The sequence below is a fragment of the Aphanomyces astaci genome (assembly GCF_000520075.1).
Source record: "Aphanomyces astaci strain APO3 unplaced genomic scaffold supercont1.33, whole genome shotgun sequence".
Lineage (NCBI taxonomy): Eukaryota > Oomycota > Saprolegniomycetes > Saprolegniales > Verrucalvaceae > Aphanomyces > Aphanomyces astaci.
Genome location: NW_009798296.1, coordinates 243,383 through 259,811, shown reverse-complemented (window position 1 = coordinate 259,811; position 16,429 = coordinate 243,383). Strand labels below are relative to the sequence as shown.

At 46.5% G+C, this 16,429-nt stretch overlaps 5 protein-coding genes across 9 annotated transcripts; all 5 read left to right on the top strand.

The window, feature by feature from the left end:
• Positions 1–2,518: 2,518 nt before the first annotated feature.
• H257_11309 (hypothetical protein) lies at positions 2,519–4,184 on the top strand. The gene has a single exon (XM_009838212.1). It carries the CDS (start codon positions 2,536–2,538, stop codon positions 4,096–4,098), a length of 1,563 nt encoding a protein of 520 aa, XP_009836514.1. The 5' UTR covers positions 2,519–2,535; the 3' UTR covers positions 4,099–4,184.
• An 820-nt stretch (positions 4,185–5,004) lies between these two features.
• Positions 5,005–7,314, top strand: H257_11308 (hypothetical protein). Of its 5 annotated transcripts, none has more exons than XM_009838208.1 (5): positions 5,005–5,465; positions 5,518–5,737; positions 6,473–6,575; positions 6,654–6,775; positions 7,082–7,314. In XM_009838208.1, exons 1-5 carry the CDS (start codon positions 5,121–5,123, stop codon positions 7,264–7,266), a joined length of 975 nt encoding a protein of 324 aa, XP_009836510.1. In that variant the 5' UTR covers positions 5,005–5,120; the 3' UTR covers positions 7,267–7,314. The 5 variants fall into 5 exon arrangements, with proteins under 5 accessions (XP_009836510.1, XP_009836512.1, XP_009836511.1 ...); XM_009838210.1 differs by having other exon boundaries at positions 6,654–6,896; XM_009838209.1 differs by having other exon boundaries at positions 6,654–6,896; positions 6,967–7,314.
• A 1,838-nt stretch (positions 7,315–9,152) lies between these two features.
• On the top strand, positions 9,153–9,891 carry H257_11307 (hypothetical protein). Its single transcript, XM_009838206.1, has 3 exons — positions 9,153–9,350; positions 9,400–9,523; positions 9,568–9,891. Exons 1-3 carry the CDS (start codon positions 9,202–9,204, stop codon positions 9,826–9,828), a joined length of 534 nt encoding a protein of 177 aa, XP_009836508.1. The 5' UTR covers positions 9,153–9,201; the 3' UTR covers positions 9,829–9,891.
• A 678-nt stretch (positions 9,892–10,569) lies between these two features.
• On the top strand, positions 10,570–11,679 carry H257_11306 (hypothetical protein; the record flags this gene model as incomplete). Its single annotated transcript, XM_009838205.1, has 1 exon — positions 10,570–11,679. The coding sequence occupies one exon, from the start codon at positions 10,570–10,572 to the stop codon at positions 11,677–11,679; it is 1,110 nt and encodes a 369-aa protein (XP_009836507.1).
• Positions 11,680–14,192: 2,513 nt separating this feature from the next.
• On the top strand, positions 14,193–15,179 carry H257_11305 (hypothetical protein). The gene is made up of 2 exons (XM_009838204.1): positions 14,193–14,454; positions 14,531–15,179. The coding sequence occupies exons 1-2, from the start codon at positions 14,261–14,263 to the stop codon at positions 14,967–14,969; spliced, it is 633 nt and encodes a 210-aa protein (XP_009836506.1). The 5' UTR covers positions 14,193–14,260; the 3' UTR covers positions 14,970–15,179.
• The last annotated feature ends 1,250 nt before the right edge of the window (positions 15,180–16,429 follow it).

Below are 16,429 nucleotides of genomic sequence, written 5' to 3'. Positions count from 1 at the left end.
CTGTGTTGCTCGGGTACTTTGCGGAAATTCCCTGTGACAGGAGCGAAATGTGCGAGGCCGCGAGAGTGTTTGCGGTTTCTGTGTTGACACCCATCGAGTCGTGCTACCGTTTGCATTTCAGCAGTAACAACACAGCATTCGTTTTGAAGTGGGGGAATTTCCCTCACTTTAGCTTCGGAAAGAAGTGTTGTAATGGTTCTGGCGAATGCGGCACTAGTTAACTTCAAATACATCATCACTTTCCTTCCTTCACACTCATTGTATCGTTTCACCAACATGTTAACCGTATTAATCCGGATAACTGTCCTACCAAGTCCTACCATGCCAATATATATTTGAGGGTGATCCATTAATACTAATGTTTGTATGTCCGGAGCGAAAACGTCTCAGGGCTGTTTATACGGATTCGGATATGGATCATGGCCGTCCGACTCGAATTAAACTAGACGGTACTCCAGCTAAAGGTTATGTGCACGGACAGAGGTTAGCGTTAGCTAGCACTCATAACCCCAGAGGCTGCAGGAAACGATCAACTTTACAATCCTCAAACGATATGGCAGTGCATAGTTCATCATCACCATACAACACGCTAGAATCAAATCGAGTTCAGCCTGAGGAAGAAAGAAACGTGCACTGCTTTTAATTGCCATTTTGAAAGATTGGCATCGTATTCAATTGATTGCGCTGACTGTGAGTTGCTTGGCTCCACACAAAACGGACTTTTTAAAATATGACATTTAAATGTTAGAAAATTATAACATAACATATCAATGTATGCTATAAATTGTAGCTCAAGATGACAATAATTGTTTGTCATCTTTCACGCTATATTTGACGTTTTCGCCAAAATGCGTCTTTAATGTGCTGCTTCGTGGCTCAGAGATCACCGACAACACAAGAACATGGTAGCATGTACAGCAGCATTGATACTACGTAATAAAGCGGCATGGACGGTGTTACGATGCTTATTGCGGGATATAATCACACCCAAAGTAAGCTATATTTCAGTTTTTTGGCATGTTTGAGGTCACTTCACGCATGCTAAATAAGTGCAATCGCCACATATCCTGTCTCGTTATATAGCCTGCACCCTCTTCAGTTTTCATATTAAATGTATCACGCCCATACCAGCCGTTGCTGAGCAATTCAACGACAAAGTCATGTACTTTCTCGATAGTTAACATTGTCATAATTTATGACAAACATTGATGTTAACTTGTGTTAACTTGATGCTATATTTCGATGTTATCTTTTTAAATTATGAAACACTTACTTTATACGCGGAGTATTACAAATACGTAAAGGTATTCTCGTGGAATGCCGTGGATACTAGCATCGTACTGTAACTGGTGGCCAAAATTTGAAGTACGTTTTGAACAGCGAAATCGAATACAAAGTCGCCTTGCACCAAAATTCAATTCCTTCGTCTAGCTAGACATACGTTTATCCTCGCTCATGTCGCCAACGATGGCTATGTTCGTCATTTCCCGCAGCCTCCGGGGAACAGGCATTATATGAAAATACCAGTGCTTTAGGAGCACGCATTATATGTAAAGACAAGGGGTTTCGGGGTTCCAGGGTTACACGAAGCTGGAAATTGTAAGGTAACATATGCGACATGAGGTTAAGTTGAAGTTGTAGTTTCTGGATTCTGTAATTGTAGATTCTTGAGTCTGTTGTAAATTCATTGTCTCTCCCAAATAAAAGTATTAATGTGCTAAGTTGACACTATGTATGACGATGCTTGAATGGAATGTACTTGCACCACCGCAGTACATGTCACATCAACACCGCCATACTGTTTACTCCACCTGCATAACCTCCACTCAAAGAACTACATATATATCTACTTCATGAAAGGCATACGCGTTCGGGGATAGCTTAGGGATAGTAAAAATCAAATAGTACTACCAGGGTAGTATATCGGTAGCACAAGTTGTGCTAACGTTAACAGAAATAGTACTAATTTACCAGGGTAGTATGTCGGTAGCACAAGTTGGCTAACTGTAAATTCTGCCTACAAAGCGAAACAAGAGAGCCGGTTCTGCCTTCAACGAAGAATTACGATTATTCTTGCCATAAGTTGTACAGAAGTTGTAGACTCAAAATGGCTCTTGAATGTTCTATTTACCTCTGCTGGAAACTAGGTTGGAAGTAAACCTCTGGTGTTGCACTGGCTTCTCCTAGCCGTGAATGAGCACGTACACCAGCGTACCAACTCATAAATTCCAACCGAGTCGACCAAGAAGAAACACTTGACAGGTGAGTGGCAAGGACCATGCACCTACTCTTAATACTAACCACCACAATTGTAATTAGTGTGTTTGACTGTCGAGTCCAACGTACAGGCTCGCGGCGACATCACTTGTTTACTTGCAACTAGTTACTACTACCGTATAGTAATGTACTAATGACATCCGTTAACATGGGCCATGCCACGTCCAAAAGATTATCGCCTAGTACCCGGGGTAGCCATAAGTATCTGAAGGAATGGTCGTGAGACACATTTTGATCCGTTGTCGTTTTGGTACGTCGATGAAGAATTGTCATTTCGAAATTGGCATGACTAGCCTCTGTGGCACGCCCGCCGTCGCGGCCTTGGCGGCACAAGACCCGTTCAACTGGCAGCCATGCCCCGACACGAACGACACCCGCGTGCAATGTGGGTTCCTCAAAGTCCCCCTCAACCACTTGGATCCGTCGCCCGACCAAACCATCGACATTGCCGTCCGCCGCTTCCGTGTCCCCAATGCCACCAAGGGCACCATCCTCCTCAACCCTGGAGGGCCCGGCATTCCTGGTATGCCCTGGGCTACAGGCAGAGTCGCGTGGTACCTCGGGGGCCAGCACGACGTGTTGGGGTTCGACCCTCGTGGAGTGGGGAAGTCTCGTCCCGCGCGCTGCACCAAGAACGGTTACACCGCCACCACAGAGTGGCCCAAACAGAGGCACCTACCGTTCGACTCGCCGACCGCCGAGACATCGTTGGGGCGGTTCGGGGCGCCCCTGAAGGCCATAGTCCGCCGCTGCGAAATGTACGATGGCGACTATGTCAAGTACCTGTCGACGTCGTTCGTGGCGCGGGACATGGACCTGATCCGCGCCGCCCTAAACGAATCCGTGGTCAACTACTATGGCAGGTCCTACGGCACAGTTCTCGGGGCCACGTACGTCAACATGTTTCCCCACCGCGTCGGCCGCGTCGTGTTCGAATCGGTGCTCGACCCGACTGTGTACACGGGGCCCTCGTCGGGTATGCTGGCCACGTCCACCGTCGATGCCGACGAAACGTTTGATGCATTTGCCAATACGTGCGAGGCGGCGGGTCCGGCCAACTGCCCCCTCGCGTCCGAGCCCCACGTCGGCAAGCGCATTCGCGAGTTTCTGGCCAAGACGGAGGAGACGCCTGTCATTGCCCCGACGGCGGCCGGGGACGACTTTACCGTCGTCATGGCGTCTGAAATTCGAGATAAGATCCTGTTCGACTTGTACAAACCGGAAAAGTGGCTCGGCTTGGCGCGCTACCTGAACGACTTGTTGCGGGGCCAATACGTGTCGGACCCCGTGCGCGAAACATGCCCCGTGACAAACTCGTCCTACCTTGGCATGTACATGGAGTTCCCCATCTACATTGCCAACGACGGCGACTTGGAGCGGGCGCAGGACTGGAACTGCGCCCTCCGCGAAGCCAAGCAAAACAGCCCCCTCTTTGGCATGCAGTTTGCTTTTTACGCCTTGCCTGCCATGTACTGGAAGATTCGCCCCGTGGAGCGCTACAGTGGTCCGTGGAACGTTCAGCTGCCCCAACCGATTTTGATTCTGCAAAACAAAATCGATCCCGTCACCCCCCTGCGCGGCGCCCGAGCGCTCGCCAGACTCATGGGCTCCAACGCGGTGTTGGTCACACGCGACGGGTACGGTCACGGCATCAACAGAATGCGCAGCAGCTGCATCTTCAACGCCATCACCGCCTTCTTCAACAACGCCACGTACCCCAAGCACAACTCCAACTGCAAAGTGGACGCTGGTCCGTTCGATTTTAACCCCGACCAAGCCAGTACCGAAAAGAAGCTTGACGAGGTCGACGAAGCCGAGTGATTGGAAATGTCGGCGATCTTGGCCAATGCCAAACGACCATTGTAGTTCCTTACGGTGTCGATTTCATTTCATGTGTAAAGATTAACTCGTCGTATGTTGTTTTGGATTGGTCCATCGCGTTAACCAGCTAACGTTAGGATATGAGCAAAAGCTATGTACTTTTGGGTTGGGAATATGTGACCGCATGCATAATACTACCAACACACTCCTTTATTTTTACTCATCGTAAAACAACTAACGTTACAGGTAGAATTATGGGGTGTGTCAATTTTACATGGCAAACAACTTGAAGAAGCTTCAAGGGAATATACACGTTACATGCTTGTAGCCAATCAAACGCTAGAACGCATTATGGGTCTGTTAACAGTTAACGTTAGTAAAAAGTACTTAAAACTTGGAAGAGCCCCAAAACTTGTTTGAGTGGCATGGGTTATTCCCGCAACAATGTCGAACACCTTTGTTGCCATGACGTTGAACGTGTGTCAGTCGTGCTCATCGTGAGCACGACAGGGTCTCCAACTGTTGTTCTGCTCTTACCCAGAGGTCAACCGACCTTCATAGACACACAGCATTGTATGTTGTCTGGTACTGGCACCCGTGCGGTGTCGTTGCCAGTCGATGTCATCAAGCTTGGCTCGCGATGGTTGCAGTGTAAAACTACCACGTTTTATATCAGCCAATGACAGAACACTGGGATAGCTTATATTTCGAGGATGGTGGTGCAATATTCGTTTTAGATTAAAACGTCGGACGTTTTAGGAGCTAAACACACGGGCAGAAAATGTGATAAGCACAATAATATCTCATGTTCCAATTAATTGTTGAGGACGACTTTATACTATGTAGTATTGATTCCCAAAGGTTATGCTTTCATACAGTTAGCTTTTGCAACATTACTTGATCACCTTGGCGAGTTTCCATATATTAAACATAATGTGTTATACGATTCAGCAGGGTCAAATCGTGCGCCAATGAGGACGGTGGCCCAACTTATTTGATCGCCGCTATCACATCGAAACAAGATGAATGTCGCGTCAACCACGAGCCACATCCTACACGACTCGCAGCAGCTGACGGCGCACTTGCCTGCGACAGAGACGCATGCGACGCTGTACAAGAGCATGCTGTCTGGTGCGGTGGCGGGGATGGTGACGGACTCGTTGCTGTTACCGTTCGACACGGTGAACCTTCGGATCAAGGTGCAGATGGTGCCGCCTCCCAAGTACACTGGCATCACACATGCGTGGAAGACGATCTTGCGCGAGGAGGGTGTAGCCGGGTTCTTTGGCGGGCTGGGCACGACCCTCAAGATGGCGCCGATCAACACGGCGATCTACTACACGGCGTACGAGTTTGCAAAAACCACGGTATGGTGACAGTAGATGCCATGTTCAGTACCATACATATGAGTGTTCCTAGATCGCTTCCATGGTGCCCAAGGAACACGAGCCAGTGGCGTTCTTCGCTGCCGGCGCCTTCAGCGAGCTCTGCAGCTCCGTCTCGAACGTTCCCACCGAAGTCATGAAGGCCCGCATGCAACTCGGTCGCAACCCCCACAATGCATCGGGGGGATGGACTAAGGAAACTACCAACTACAGAGGCATGGTGGATGCCATGACGTCGATTGTACGGGCCGAAGGTACTACTATTTTTCGTGAATCTTTGAAATGTCGTCGAAGTAGGTAGGGTTGCTTTGGGTATTATTACCTCTTTTATACTGAAAAAGTGGTTACTTTATTGTCGATTTGATACAAATGTGGGTTTCGAATCGCGCCGACCAAACCGATCCACAATCGATCTGATTGGTTGTTGAATTTCATTGAGAAGGTTTTGATTGGATAATAATTTTGAGCTCATCTGAAGTAGCCAATCAAATCGGTTAAAATTCCAACGAGAAACCACAATGAAATTTCACTCGAAAGCACAATATATTATTTTATTATGAATGCACTTGTGGAAAAGACGTGGGTTTAAACGAGACAATGTATTAATATTCACGAGAGTAGTTTATATTGTGCATTCATTTCACCCAAATTTGGACATTGAGAGTTATTTCCCCAAATAGTTTCCGAACCTATTTGATCCTATTTAACCTTGTATACACTATACTATACAACGATTAGTATATATGTGGTTTTGCCCAATGCGGAGGGGTCAAACGTTTGGATTGGTAGAAATTCCACATTTCGTGATTTGATTGGCTCAGGTGGTTCTTTAATCGATTCACATGGTGAGGGCTCCAGTTTCGAATCGATTTGACAATATATATATATATATATATATATCGATACTGTTTGTCATAAAACGTGTTTCGGGCCACCTAAATTGATCATATACTACGTTCTGGATGACATTTAATCCATTTTTTCCGTAGGAATTCGAGGTTTATATGCAGGCTACACTGCATGTTTGGCCGTGGATGCATCGTACTCTGGGTTTGCGTTTTTGTTTTATGAACTGCTCAAGGAACACCATCGGTATGTTTGCTCTATACTATTAATAATAATTGTATATATATCGTATGGTTCTATTATTATTCTATTCCCTCGTAATAGTGACTCGGTGCAACGACCCCCTACCGCCGTGGAAACCACATGCATTGGCGGGATGGCCGGCGGCGCCGCCGCGTTCCTCACCAATCCCCTCGACATAATGACCTTGCGACTGATGACTCAGGGTATATATATATATATTTGTTTATTGGGTGTTCTACTCATAATTTCCTCCGGCGGTTGGTTGCATCAACCGCCGAACAATTGCCGTACCTTCGAAATTTCATATAAAACCGAGTTGAAGAGGTATCTTTGTGAGCGCAATGCATCAATCAATCTTTTTAGCCAATTACATCGCAACCGTAATTCTTTGTAGCCAATCATACTCGTTTGCTCGATGAGTTGGCGATTTCATCAACCCCCCAAAATAGGCAAATTTGACTGAAAAGCACAATATTTATAAACTGTTAACAACACTAACCCTGTCGCAGGCAATACAAAGCGATACCGGGGACTAGCCCACTGCCTCCAAAAGTCACTAGCTGACGAAGGCGCGTCGATTCTGTGGAAAGGATCGGCCTGTCGAATGATGAGTGTCATTCCAGGCACGGGTATTTCATTTGGAGTGTACGAAACCGTCAAGGCCATGCTGATAGAAGACGGCGACGACTTTTAATATAAAGCCACACCTTAAGTTATATATGAACGTTCTACTATGGCTGCAGTACATATATTGATAGAGCTGCGACAGGGGGGTACTTCAGTACTAGTACATACGAGCATGTTACTATTAGTGTTTTGGCTGGTACCAGCATGTATTGCTCAAATGTACTTCGAAGTACCAAGGTGGTTGTATTAGTAACGTTATTGGAGGAGCATTCATAGGGAATACAATGGCATAAAAACATTTCCAATTGGTTGCTGAGCAAGTGGATAGGTACTGTTCCAAAGGTTTAATAAACCTTTTGGTTGCTCAGCAACCAAATGGAAATGTTTTTATGCCATGGTATTTCCTATGCAGCATATCGCATGATGAAAGATCGAGTTCCTGATCAAACGCTTGATGGCTGACTTGAAGTATGATAACAAATGTTTTGAGTGGAATGTAGAAGAATTCACGTTGTGCAAAATGAAAAGAATCACGGAATTGCCTCAAATCAATTCCTTTCGAGGACGAATGTGGGGTAAGATATACTACTTAGGGAGATTAAGTTTGGCAATGCTGTTTAAACACATTGAAGTATTCAACGAACGAATTCTGCTTTGACAAATTTCCAACGAAAAGAAGCGGAAGAAGGTAGAAGCTCAACGACGTACCGCATGAACCGTCAAGATCGAGCTGCAATGGACGCCTTCCGCATCATGCGTTTCCGTACAGTAGGTGTAATACCAGTAGTTGACTTGTGTATTTTGACATTACTGTAACAGTAAAGTTGATTTTGTCGCACAATAAAGTTGAATTTGTCGCACAGTTTAGTTGTTATTAGCGTCTCAGTTTATGATCAGTAACGAAGCAAATGTGTTTTGACTGAAATTCTTGGAACTGATCAAATAGGTGGCGATATTTTTTGCATGCTGCAAATACCAATTTACACACTATTTGACGATGTGACATGGTCAAATTGTGAATATTGCTGGTATACTGTCCGTTTGGGCGGGAAATGAAAACAACTCCTCCAGGTTTGAAATGAAGTTTAAGCACCTAGTGGAACGTACTTAATGCAAACGCATTTTTAAAACAGGTACATCGAAGTATACTATACTTGAGTCTTAAAATATGATTAAAGTTACATAATCTATAGTATTACTATATCAGAGGTATAAATTATTAAAAGTATTGGACAAATATAACTATTGAAATAGTCTACTTCATTAAAGTACTACGTTTCATCGCTGGAATCGTTGCTTGCGAACGCAGAGCACAGTTTTGTAGTTGGGCCTTCAAGCTTCTGCAAACAGAATATATGATCGAAGACGATGAGATTAAAAAAAACTGCGTTAAAATCGGCCCAGTGGAAAATTTCTTTGCATTCGACGTAGCAAAATAAAACCCCTCACGGACTGCACGTTAAACTCCTGAATTCAAATATACCTTTGGATCGAGGAAATACCTCCTAGGGTAAAAGTTATGGGAGAAACCATTCTTGCATTCCTTCCACCTAAACGGACAGTACAGTTCTACTGGTTTTGAGATTTATTGAAATCGCCACAAATCGAATAACGCTGGATGATTCTCTATAAAAAGAACGCTAACGTTAGTTGCAATATGATTGGCTACAGAGAATGATGATACCTCTTAAACCTGGGTCTATAGTATTATATGTCGCAGGTCTGGCGAATGTATCGACCAACTGACAGTATGAGTAGAGCACACAATACTTCATATTATACAGAGCAAATAAGGCGGACATTTGATTGGAGTTATCACGCGAAAGTCGTACCAATACTCGGAGTACTGTGGTTAGTTTTGGTTCAACATTTCCTTCCAAATTCGAAAGATACTTTCGCAAAAAACGTAAAAATTGTCAATTTCATGGCCAAAAAATCGTAAAAACATTTGCATTTCGGATGGCAACTTCTCTTTGACAAGATCGCGACGAACTACGGAACCATGCGCGGCGTGTGGCAGCTGTGTGTGGCGGCGATGGCGTTCATGACCGCGGCTAAGCATGCCATCGATTACGATGCATTAGAGCGACAATGGGAAGGCGGAGACATGGAAGACGAGCTCCTCTCGGACGACGAACTCGAGTACAAGCGGTACATACATATGCCGTCCCGTCCTTCGATCTCCCACGAGGACATGTAGGACTGGGATGTTGGAAAAGTCCGAGATGGTGTTTGTCACGTTGAAGGAATCTGCGATTGACGCCATCGTACCCGTGGACCCGGCGAATTCGGCCGTGTCAGAGCTGTGCGCGTCATGGAAGCACGTACGTTCCCGTCACCGTTTGCGCTCGTCAGACGTTCCCAATAGATGCTCATGCATGGAGGCTTGACGGTCAACTTTTACGAGCTGGAAGCGTACAAAGTGCTCGCAGGCATGCAGCATGGGTCCCGCGTGAAGGACGTCCAGGCGTTCTTGCTAGACCAGGACCAAGTCGAGGCAATCACATGGGACCAGACCACGTACTATCCCAAAACCAACCCATCAAAAAAACAGAGAAAAAACAGGGAAAAGTCGAAAAAGACAACTTCAAACGTCAACAAGACACCGACACAACCAGACGAACTATAAACACATTAAGATCACGTTTTGCCACAGCGTTAGATGGAGCTTCATAAGAGCATGCGACGAGGTTATGCGACATCTTGATGTGACCAAGGGATGACATGTTAGTTGAACCCAATCGTTCCTTCCATGTCTTACTCACGTGGAATAATATCCCCTTATGTACTACCGCTACAATAGAGTTATATTATGTCGAAAAAGGAACCTATGTATCTATCTATTGTCGATTTGACATACAAATTTGGGAAGGAGGTGCAATCGAATCGCGCCGACCAAACCGATCCACAATCGATCTGATTGGTTGAATTTCATTGAGAAGGTTTTGATTGGCTAATAATTTTGAGCTCATCTCAGGTAGCCAATCAAATCAATTTAAATTCCAACGAGACAACATGAAATTTCACTCGAAAGCACAATACCTCTAGTGCCACCTTCTTGTCGACTTCAGACTATACATGAAGTATCACTTCGTACTATGACCATATCAACCCCCTGTGAACTCCTAGATAGGTCCTTCCACTAAGGTGTCATAGTTGTTTAATCAGGTCAACACTGTTTCACAAATCGCAAATGTCCACGATTTATCCAATCACATGTCTGGCATCGTTTGATTCATCTTTATTTTAGCCAATCAATGGCGTGACAGTTACAACCTTGAACCGTTGAAGTTGAAGATGTGCATCGATTTCGCTCTGTATGAATCTGTTGTTGAATCTCATGTATTCTCATTTGCCAATTGGACAGCTCATGCGCACTAGTACCTCCTCGGCGTACATCGCAGCGCTCTTGTTGTGCGTTGGCACTGCCGCTGGCCATGGCCTGCTGGTAGACCCAAAGCCATCGTGGGTGAATCCAAACGGAGACCTCACTGCGTACTGCGACCTCCTTGATGGCCCCAACCTTCTGCCAGGCGGTCCGTATAACCTTGGTCCGGAGGACAACGCCAACATGTTTGCGAAAAACTTCAAAGCATCGCCGTATATGTCCCTCCGCGACTTCGTCAACAAGAACTCTGCCACGTGTGGCGCTTGCGGGCTCACGACGATGGTTGGCAGTACCCCCCAATCAATCAACCCGGCTGGGACGATCCAGTGGAAACACGACGACGAAGGGTTTGTTGAGACGCACAACGGGCCGTGCGAAGTCTGGTGCGACGACTCGATCGTGTTTCAAGACGACAACTGTCCGTTGCATGAACCGTCTGGCCTCTTGAGAGTGGACATGGACAAGTGCCGAAAGGCCAAGTCGCTCGTCATATATTGGCTCGCGTTGCATTCGCCCCAGTGGCAAGTATACCTCAATTGTGTGGCGTTGGGTGGCAATGGCAACTCGATTGACCCTTCGGTGCCCCCCATCAGCACCTCGAGTTCACCCAACGCCACCAAGAATGTCCCATCGACCAAGGCTGTCATCGCGACTCCCAAACCCTCGCCACCTTCGTTCAAGCCCACGACCACTTCCTACACGCCCTCACCAACTTCATTCAAGCCTCCACCCACCCCTTATACGCCCACGACACCAAAGCCCGCCACAACTCGATATCCTCCCCAATCCACTGACCCTCGTTCGTCGACGCCATATCCATCCACAACACGGCAATCAACTGTGGCGCGGCCGTGGCAACAATGCGGCGGACAGGGCTATAAGGGGCCAACGACCTGTGTCTTGGGGTTTGAGTGTATTGTATTGCAGCCTGTGTGGTTCAGCCAATGCCTTGCCCATGCGCCAGTGCCGTCGAAGGAATTTGACACGTGGGAGCAGTGCGGAGGCAGAGGCTTTACCAAATCCTTGGCGTGCAAGGCTGGAAACGTGTGTGTCAGTCGCAACGACTTCTTTAGCCAGTGTGTCCCCTTCTAAGGACTTCCTCGGGACACCCTCTTCGCCTACGTCGTAGATAATTCAACTTCTTATTGAACGACAAGTTGAGTTACTTTGACTTTCCTCATAGTAGTCCAGAGCTGTGCTCCCTAATATCTACCTTCTGCACAACAGGTACTCCGGGACATGTAGATCCTCCTTGCTGGCCCTACTCTCGACCCATCAGTCTACGTAATTATCCGTGGCATACGTATATGTATGACCTACCTAGTGCTAGCTGTCATAACATCGCCATATCACTTCGATAACGACATTTATGCTTGGTAGTATGGGTCGTCGAGCAGAATGTGAATATGACGAGGACATGTTGGAAGCATAGTGACAAGTAATTGAAGTTGTTGTTAGTAGGGCCTCATTAGTATGATAATGCTGTCAGCGAATGGCTCCACGGAAATCACCCCGATCTGCCTTACAGAGAGTCATAACTCATGAGTATCATACTCTGTGTTTGCATCATTCCTACTTTGTGTACATAAATGTACACAGGTAAGGATTACCTACTAATGAGTTAGTTATCCAGTGCAAGTTTGATCTCGATAGCTACAAGTTGCAACTCCCACAGGCAAATGCAAGTGCAACGCATCTTGTTGATTGGGTAAAACGTGGAAGCGCTTGTATCCATTGATTTCCGAGGATACTTTCTCGACACCTGAACCTTGTCAACATCGCATCGACCTCACCTTAGTTATGCAGTAGGTAAATCTACTGAAAGGTGACAACTCGTGATGCCACCAATGGTAAACCGTGCAATGCCCAACCACTGTAGCTCAAGCCGGTACAGTCGACTTGCTGTTCATATGCAACCAAAGAACAATAGCAGCTCGTTATTGCTGCCCTGTTATTTTCACCATCTTGGCAACGACATTTATTGTGAAATGGGGGCCGCAGAGACGAAGACCCTACAATTAAGTTCACGTTCTCAACCAAGTCCAATCAACCTTAAAAACTTACTTCGAAGTATAGAGGTACGTATGAATACAGTAGTACTAACGTTACCGTAACTATTACTTCGAAGTACTACGTAGTACTACGTAGTACTACGTAGTAGTACTGTGTCAGCCAAAGAGTTACTTTGGACGGATATGGTAAAACGTGGTACACGTGACGTTTTATATGGGATAACTATGCTTTAAACACTTAAACGCATTTGAAGGTGTCGAGAAAGTACCGTCCGGAAATTAATGGACACAAGCGCTTCGACCATCTACCCAATCAACAAGATGCGTTGCACTTGCATTTGCCTGTGGGAGTTGCAACTTGTAGCTATCGAGATCAAACTTGCACTGGATAACTAACTCATTAGTAGGTAATCCTTACCTGTGTACATTTATGTACACAAAGTAGGAATGATGCAAACACAGAGTATGATACTCATGAGTTATGACTCTCTGTAAGGCAGATCGGGGTGATTTCCGTGGAGCCATTCGCTGACAGCATTATCATACTAATGAGAACCTACCACCATTTCACATACATTTGACACTTCCGGCCCTCCTTACCTACTACCTCGCTGGTTCTCGTTACTTCTAATGCCGCATCTACGATCACTACATTTACTCGCTTGGGAGATTCAAGGATAACCGATTGTTTTCTGACAGTCCAGTGGGGATGGCTTTGCAGTCCAAGGGTGAAATAATAAAGTACTGTTTGCTCGAAGCAAGCAAAGACTTCATTCGCGGTCGTGGTGTTGAAACACACCACGACTTGCTTAGCATGTAGCGTTATACAGTAATACTGAGAGGTAGAACGCTGTCAGCGATTCCTCCAGAGGCATGGGAATACAGAAGCAGCACCGAAGCCCTACAGGCGGATAACTCCGTTCGAGATGCCCCATCGAAGAGGACATACCCATATTGTTGTCAGTGCGCATAGGGAGAGAGTGGCACGACGGCAGTATCGTAGACTGCGAGCCAAATATGTAGCATCGATGGGAACGGTACGTGGTCAAGCATGAAAGTGGGCCAGTGCGGGCCAGCGCGGGCGCAGCGAGGGAAGCAGAAGGGGGGAGGTCGGAGTCATGCAAGGAACTACGCAATGCAGAACGCCCGTTCGCAACACGAGTCGCCTAGACGTTGTCATTGGCTGTGCCATGAGGCCCCCAGCGTGGGGATGAGTACGAATAAGTAAAAAAAGAAAAAGGTTTGGTACCAATACGCCTACAGTCCATTTGACATGCCATGTCCATGGACAATGTGGGGCGGCTCCCCTGGCTAAGGGAGCCATCATGTTAAAATCCTAATAGCGGGGCGAAGATTGTATAGTTTGAAGGAACTTGGCAGTCCACTCGTGTGTACTGTTGTACTTCGAAGTAGTATATTATAATTCACTTTTGAACATCCACTGTGATCGATGGATACTTACTTACTTGGCTACTACTGTAGATATATTCCAGACTATTATTAATAATAGTACTTATTCCAAAGTTCGAAAACCGGATATGACAACCAACGGTCGCGACGTTTCGAGGTACTGTCGTTCGTATTTTCGTATATTCGGAAGCGGCGTTAGTGTCGAATAATATCGCTTGGTGGTTTTAACGAAGGGAAACAGCATCACAAGAATGGGTCGCCGCGTGTTTGTCTTGGTATTGGCATGCGTGGTCGTGATGATGACGTGGCATCCTGTCAGCGCTTGGCTGCATTCCAAGGACATCAACTACGACGCGGTGGAAAAAGCATGGGAATCCGGCGACATGGACGACGAGCTCAAGGAAGACGTCGACAAAATGCACAAGGTCAAGCAAGCCGAAGAACGGTGCGTACATATACTAACTACCCTCTACGATAAATATCAACAAATGGCATGTGATTCACGACGAGGGTTCGAGTAGGAAAAAGCGCCCCAACTTTGTGGGCGATGTGGGCATCCCCCAGACGATGCTCGTGAGCATGAAGGAATCAGCTTTGGACGAATTCAAAGCCTCGTACCCGCAGATCCCCGAGCCTACACTGTCCATTTCGAACATGTGGAAGGAGATGTTGCTCAACGGGGGCATCGACGCCGAGTTCTTCGAAGTGAATGAGACACCGCTCAAGGTCGTGGTCAAGATCAAGCGCGGGTGGCTGGCCGAAGACCTCGTCGAGTTTCTCGTGAATCAGCCCCAAGTGGACGAAGTGATGTGGGACTTCGAAACGTACTACCCCCCTGGCGTAGATGAGAAGCAGCGGGAACAGGAAAAGCAGGACGCGATCAAAGCCGCTCAAGCCAAGCAGCAAAAAAAGAAAGCTGCTAAAGGGGCCAAGCGCAAGGCGATCAAAACAGAGCTGTAAAGCCAACGAATTGATTGGTGCATATGAAAACGAGTATCGACGGCATCCGTGTGGTTTAAGAACCCTATCGCTAGTGTTGGTCACTCACGACTCGGCTGTTAAAATGCTTTGAAAAAAGTGAACCATCGCAGGCAGTGACGGGGGACGTAGAATTGGATTGGGGGAAGGGCAATTAACATGTAAACTGTGAAAACAGAACAGTTGAAAGGACGAGTTGTTGACGGGGCCTCATTAGTATGATAATGCTGTCAGCGAATGGCTCCACGGAAATCACCCCGATCTGCCTTACAGAGAGTCATAACTCATGAGTATCATACTCTGTGTTTGCATCATTCCTACTTTGTGTACATAAATAAATGTACACAGGTAAGGATTACCTACTAATGAGTTAGTTATGCAGTGGAAGGTTGATATTCTTCGCTACAAGTTGCAACTCCCACAGGCAAATGCAAGTGCAACGCATCTTGTTGATTGGGCTCGTGACCATTGATTTCTGTGGCCACTTTCTCGACACGTAAATAATTCTACGTTTTATCTATCCTAACGCGTTTTATCAGGTTTTGTGTCCCACTCACTCTAACGTGAAAGCGTTACATGCTGGCATCATGGCAGTATCCGTACAAGGGTACACATAGTATCAATTGGGTTAGCAACGGCATACAGTTGCTACCATTTGAAGCCCATCCGGGTGCAGGAGATTTCGCTTACACCCCCCTCATAGAGTCCGTCCAGCGTTGCCCTTGGAACCATCCCTTCGACGCATATTTTTCGACGTGAATAAAAATATATATATCTGACTACTTGGCCATCGATGGTGATTTTGACCCCTAGTCCCTGCAGTCGCCGAATGCCTCTCCAACGCCCGCTGATATCCCCCATCCTCCCGTGCCCGAAGAACTATGCTTTGGGGGTTGGTCTTGCAATTAACATCGGAATTCGTCCGGCACCCGAAGTGCAAAGGGGTAAAGAGCCCCCACTCTTGAATGGGGCGACGATTAAAGCGTATATGCGATGGACACGCACCTCCTTAATTGTCCAGGGGGGTAGCTGGACCAGTGAAATGGGCGGCTACATTTGTATCTAGGTGATAACCCCGAAAATGCCATTGTTGAAGTGGCAACTCTCACAAATGACGCGTCGTGTTGGAAGTGCCATGAACTAAAGTTCTTGAAGCTTTTCAACTTCGCATCGACCTCACCTTAGTTATGCAGTAGGTAAATCTACTGAAAGGTGACAACTCGTGATGCCACCAATGGTAAACCGTGCAATGCCCAACCACTGTAGCTCAAGCCGGTACAGTCGACTTGCTGTTCATATGCAACCAAAGAACAATAGCAGCTCGTTATTGCTGCCCTGTTATTTTCACCATCTTGGCAACGACATTTATTGTGAAATGGGGGCCGCAGAGACGAAGACCCTACAATTAAGTTCACGTTCTCAACCAAGTCCAATCAACCTTA

Coding starts and splice junctions, on each gene's coding strand:
- H257_11307 (XM_009838206.1), top strand. CDS start 9,202: ATGCGCGGCGTGTGGCAGCTGTGTGTGGCGGCGATGGCGTTCATGACC. Junction 9,351..9,399: donor GACGAACTCGAGTACAAGCG/GTACATACATAT, acceptor GAGGACATGTAG/GACTGGGATGTTGGAAAAGT. Junction 9,524..9,567: donor TGTGCGCGTCATGGAAGCAC/GTACGTTCCCGT, acceptor CGTTCCCAATAG/ATGCTCATGCATGGAGGCTT.
- H257_11305 (XM_009838204.1), top strand. CDS start 14,261: ATGGGTCGCCGCGTGTTTGTCTTGGTATTGGCATGCGTGGTCGTGATG. Junction 14,455..14,530: donor GTCAAGCAAGCCGAAGAACG/GTGCGTACATAT, acceptor GGGTTCGAGTAG/GAAAAAGCGCCCCAACTTTG.
- H257_11308 (XM_009838211.1), top strand. CDS start 5,121: ATGAATGTCGCGTCAACCACGAGCCACATCCTACACGACTCGCAGCAG. Junction 5,738..6,472: donor GTCGATTGTACGGGCCGAAG/GTACTACTATTT, acceptor TTTTTTCCGTAG/GAATTCGAGGTTTATATGCA. Junction 6,776..7,081: donor CTTGCGACTGATGACTCAGG/GTATATATATAT, acceptor ACCCTGTCGCAG/GCAATACAAAGCGATACCGG.
- H257_11309 (XM_009838212.1), top strand. CDS start 2,536: ATGAAGAATTGTCATTTCGAAATTGGCATGACTAGCCTCTGTGGCACG.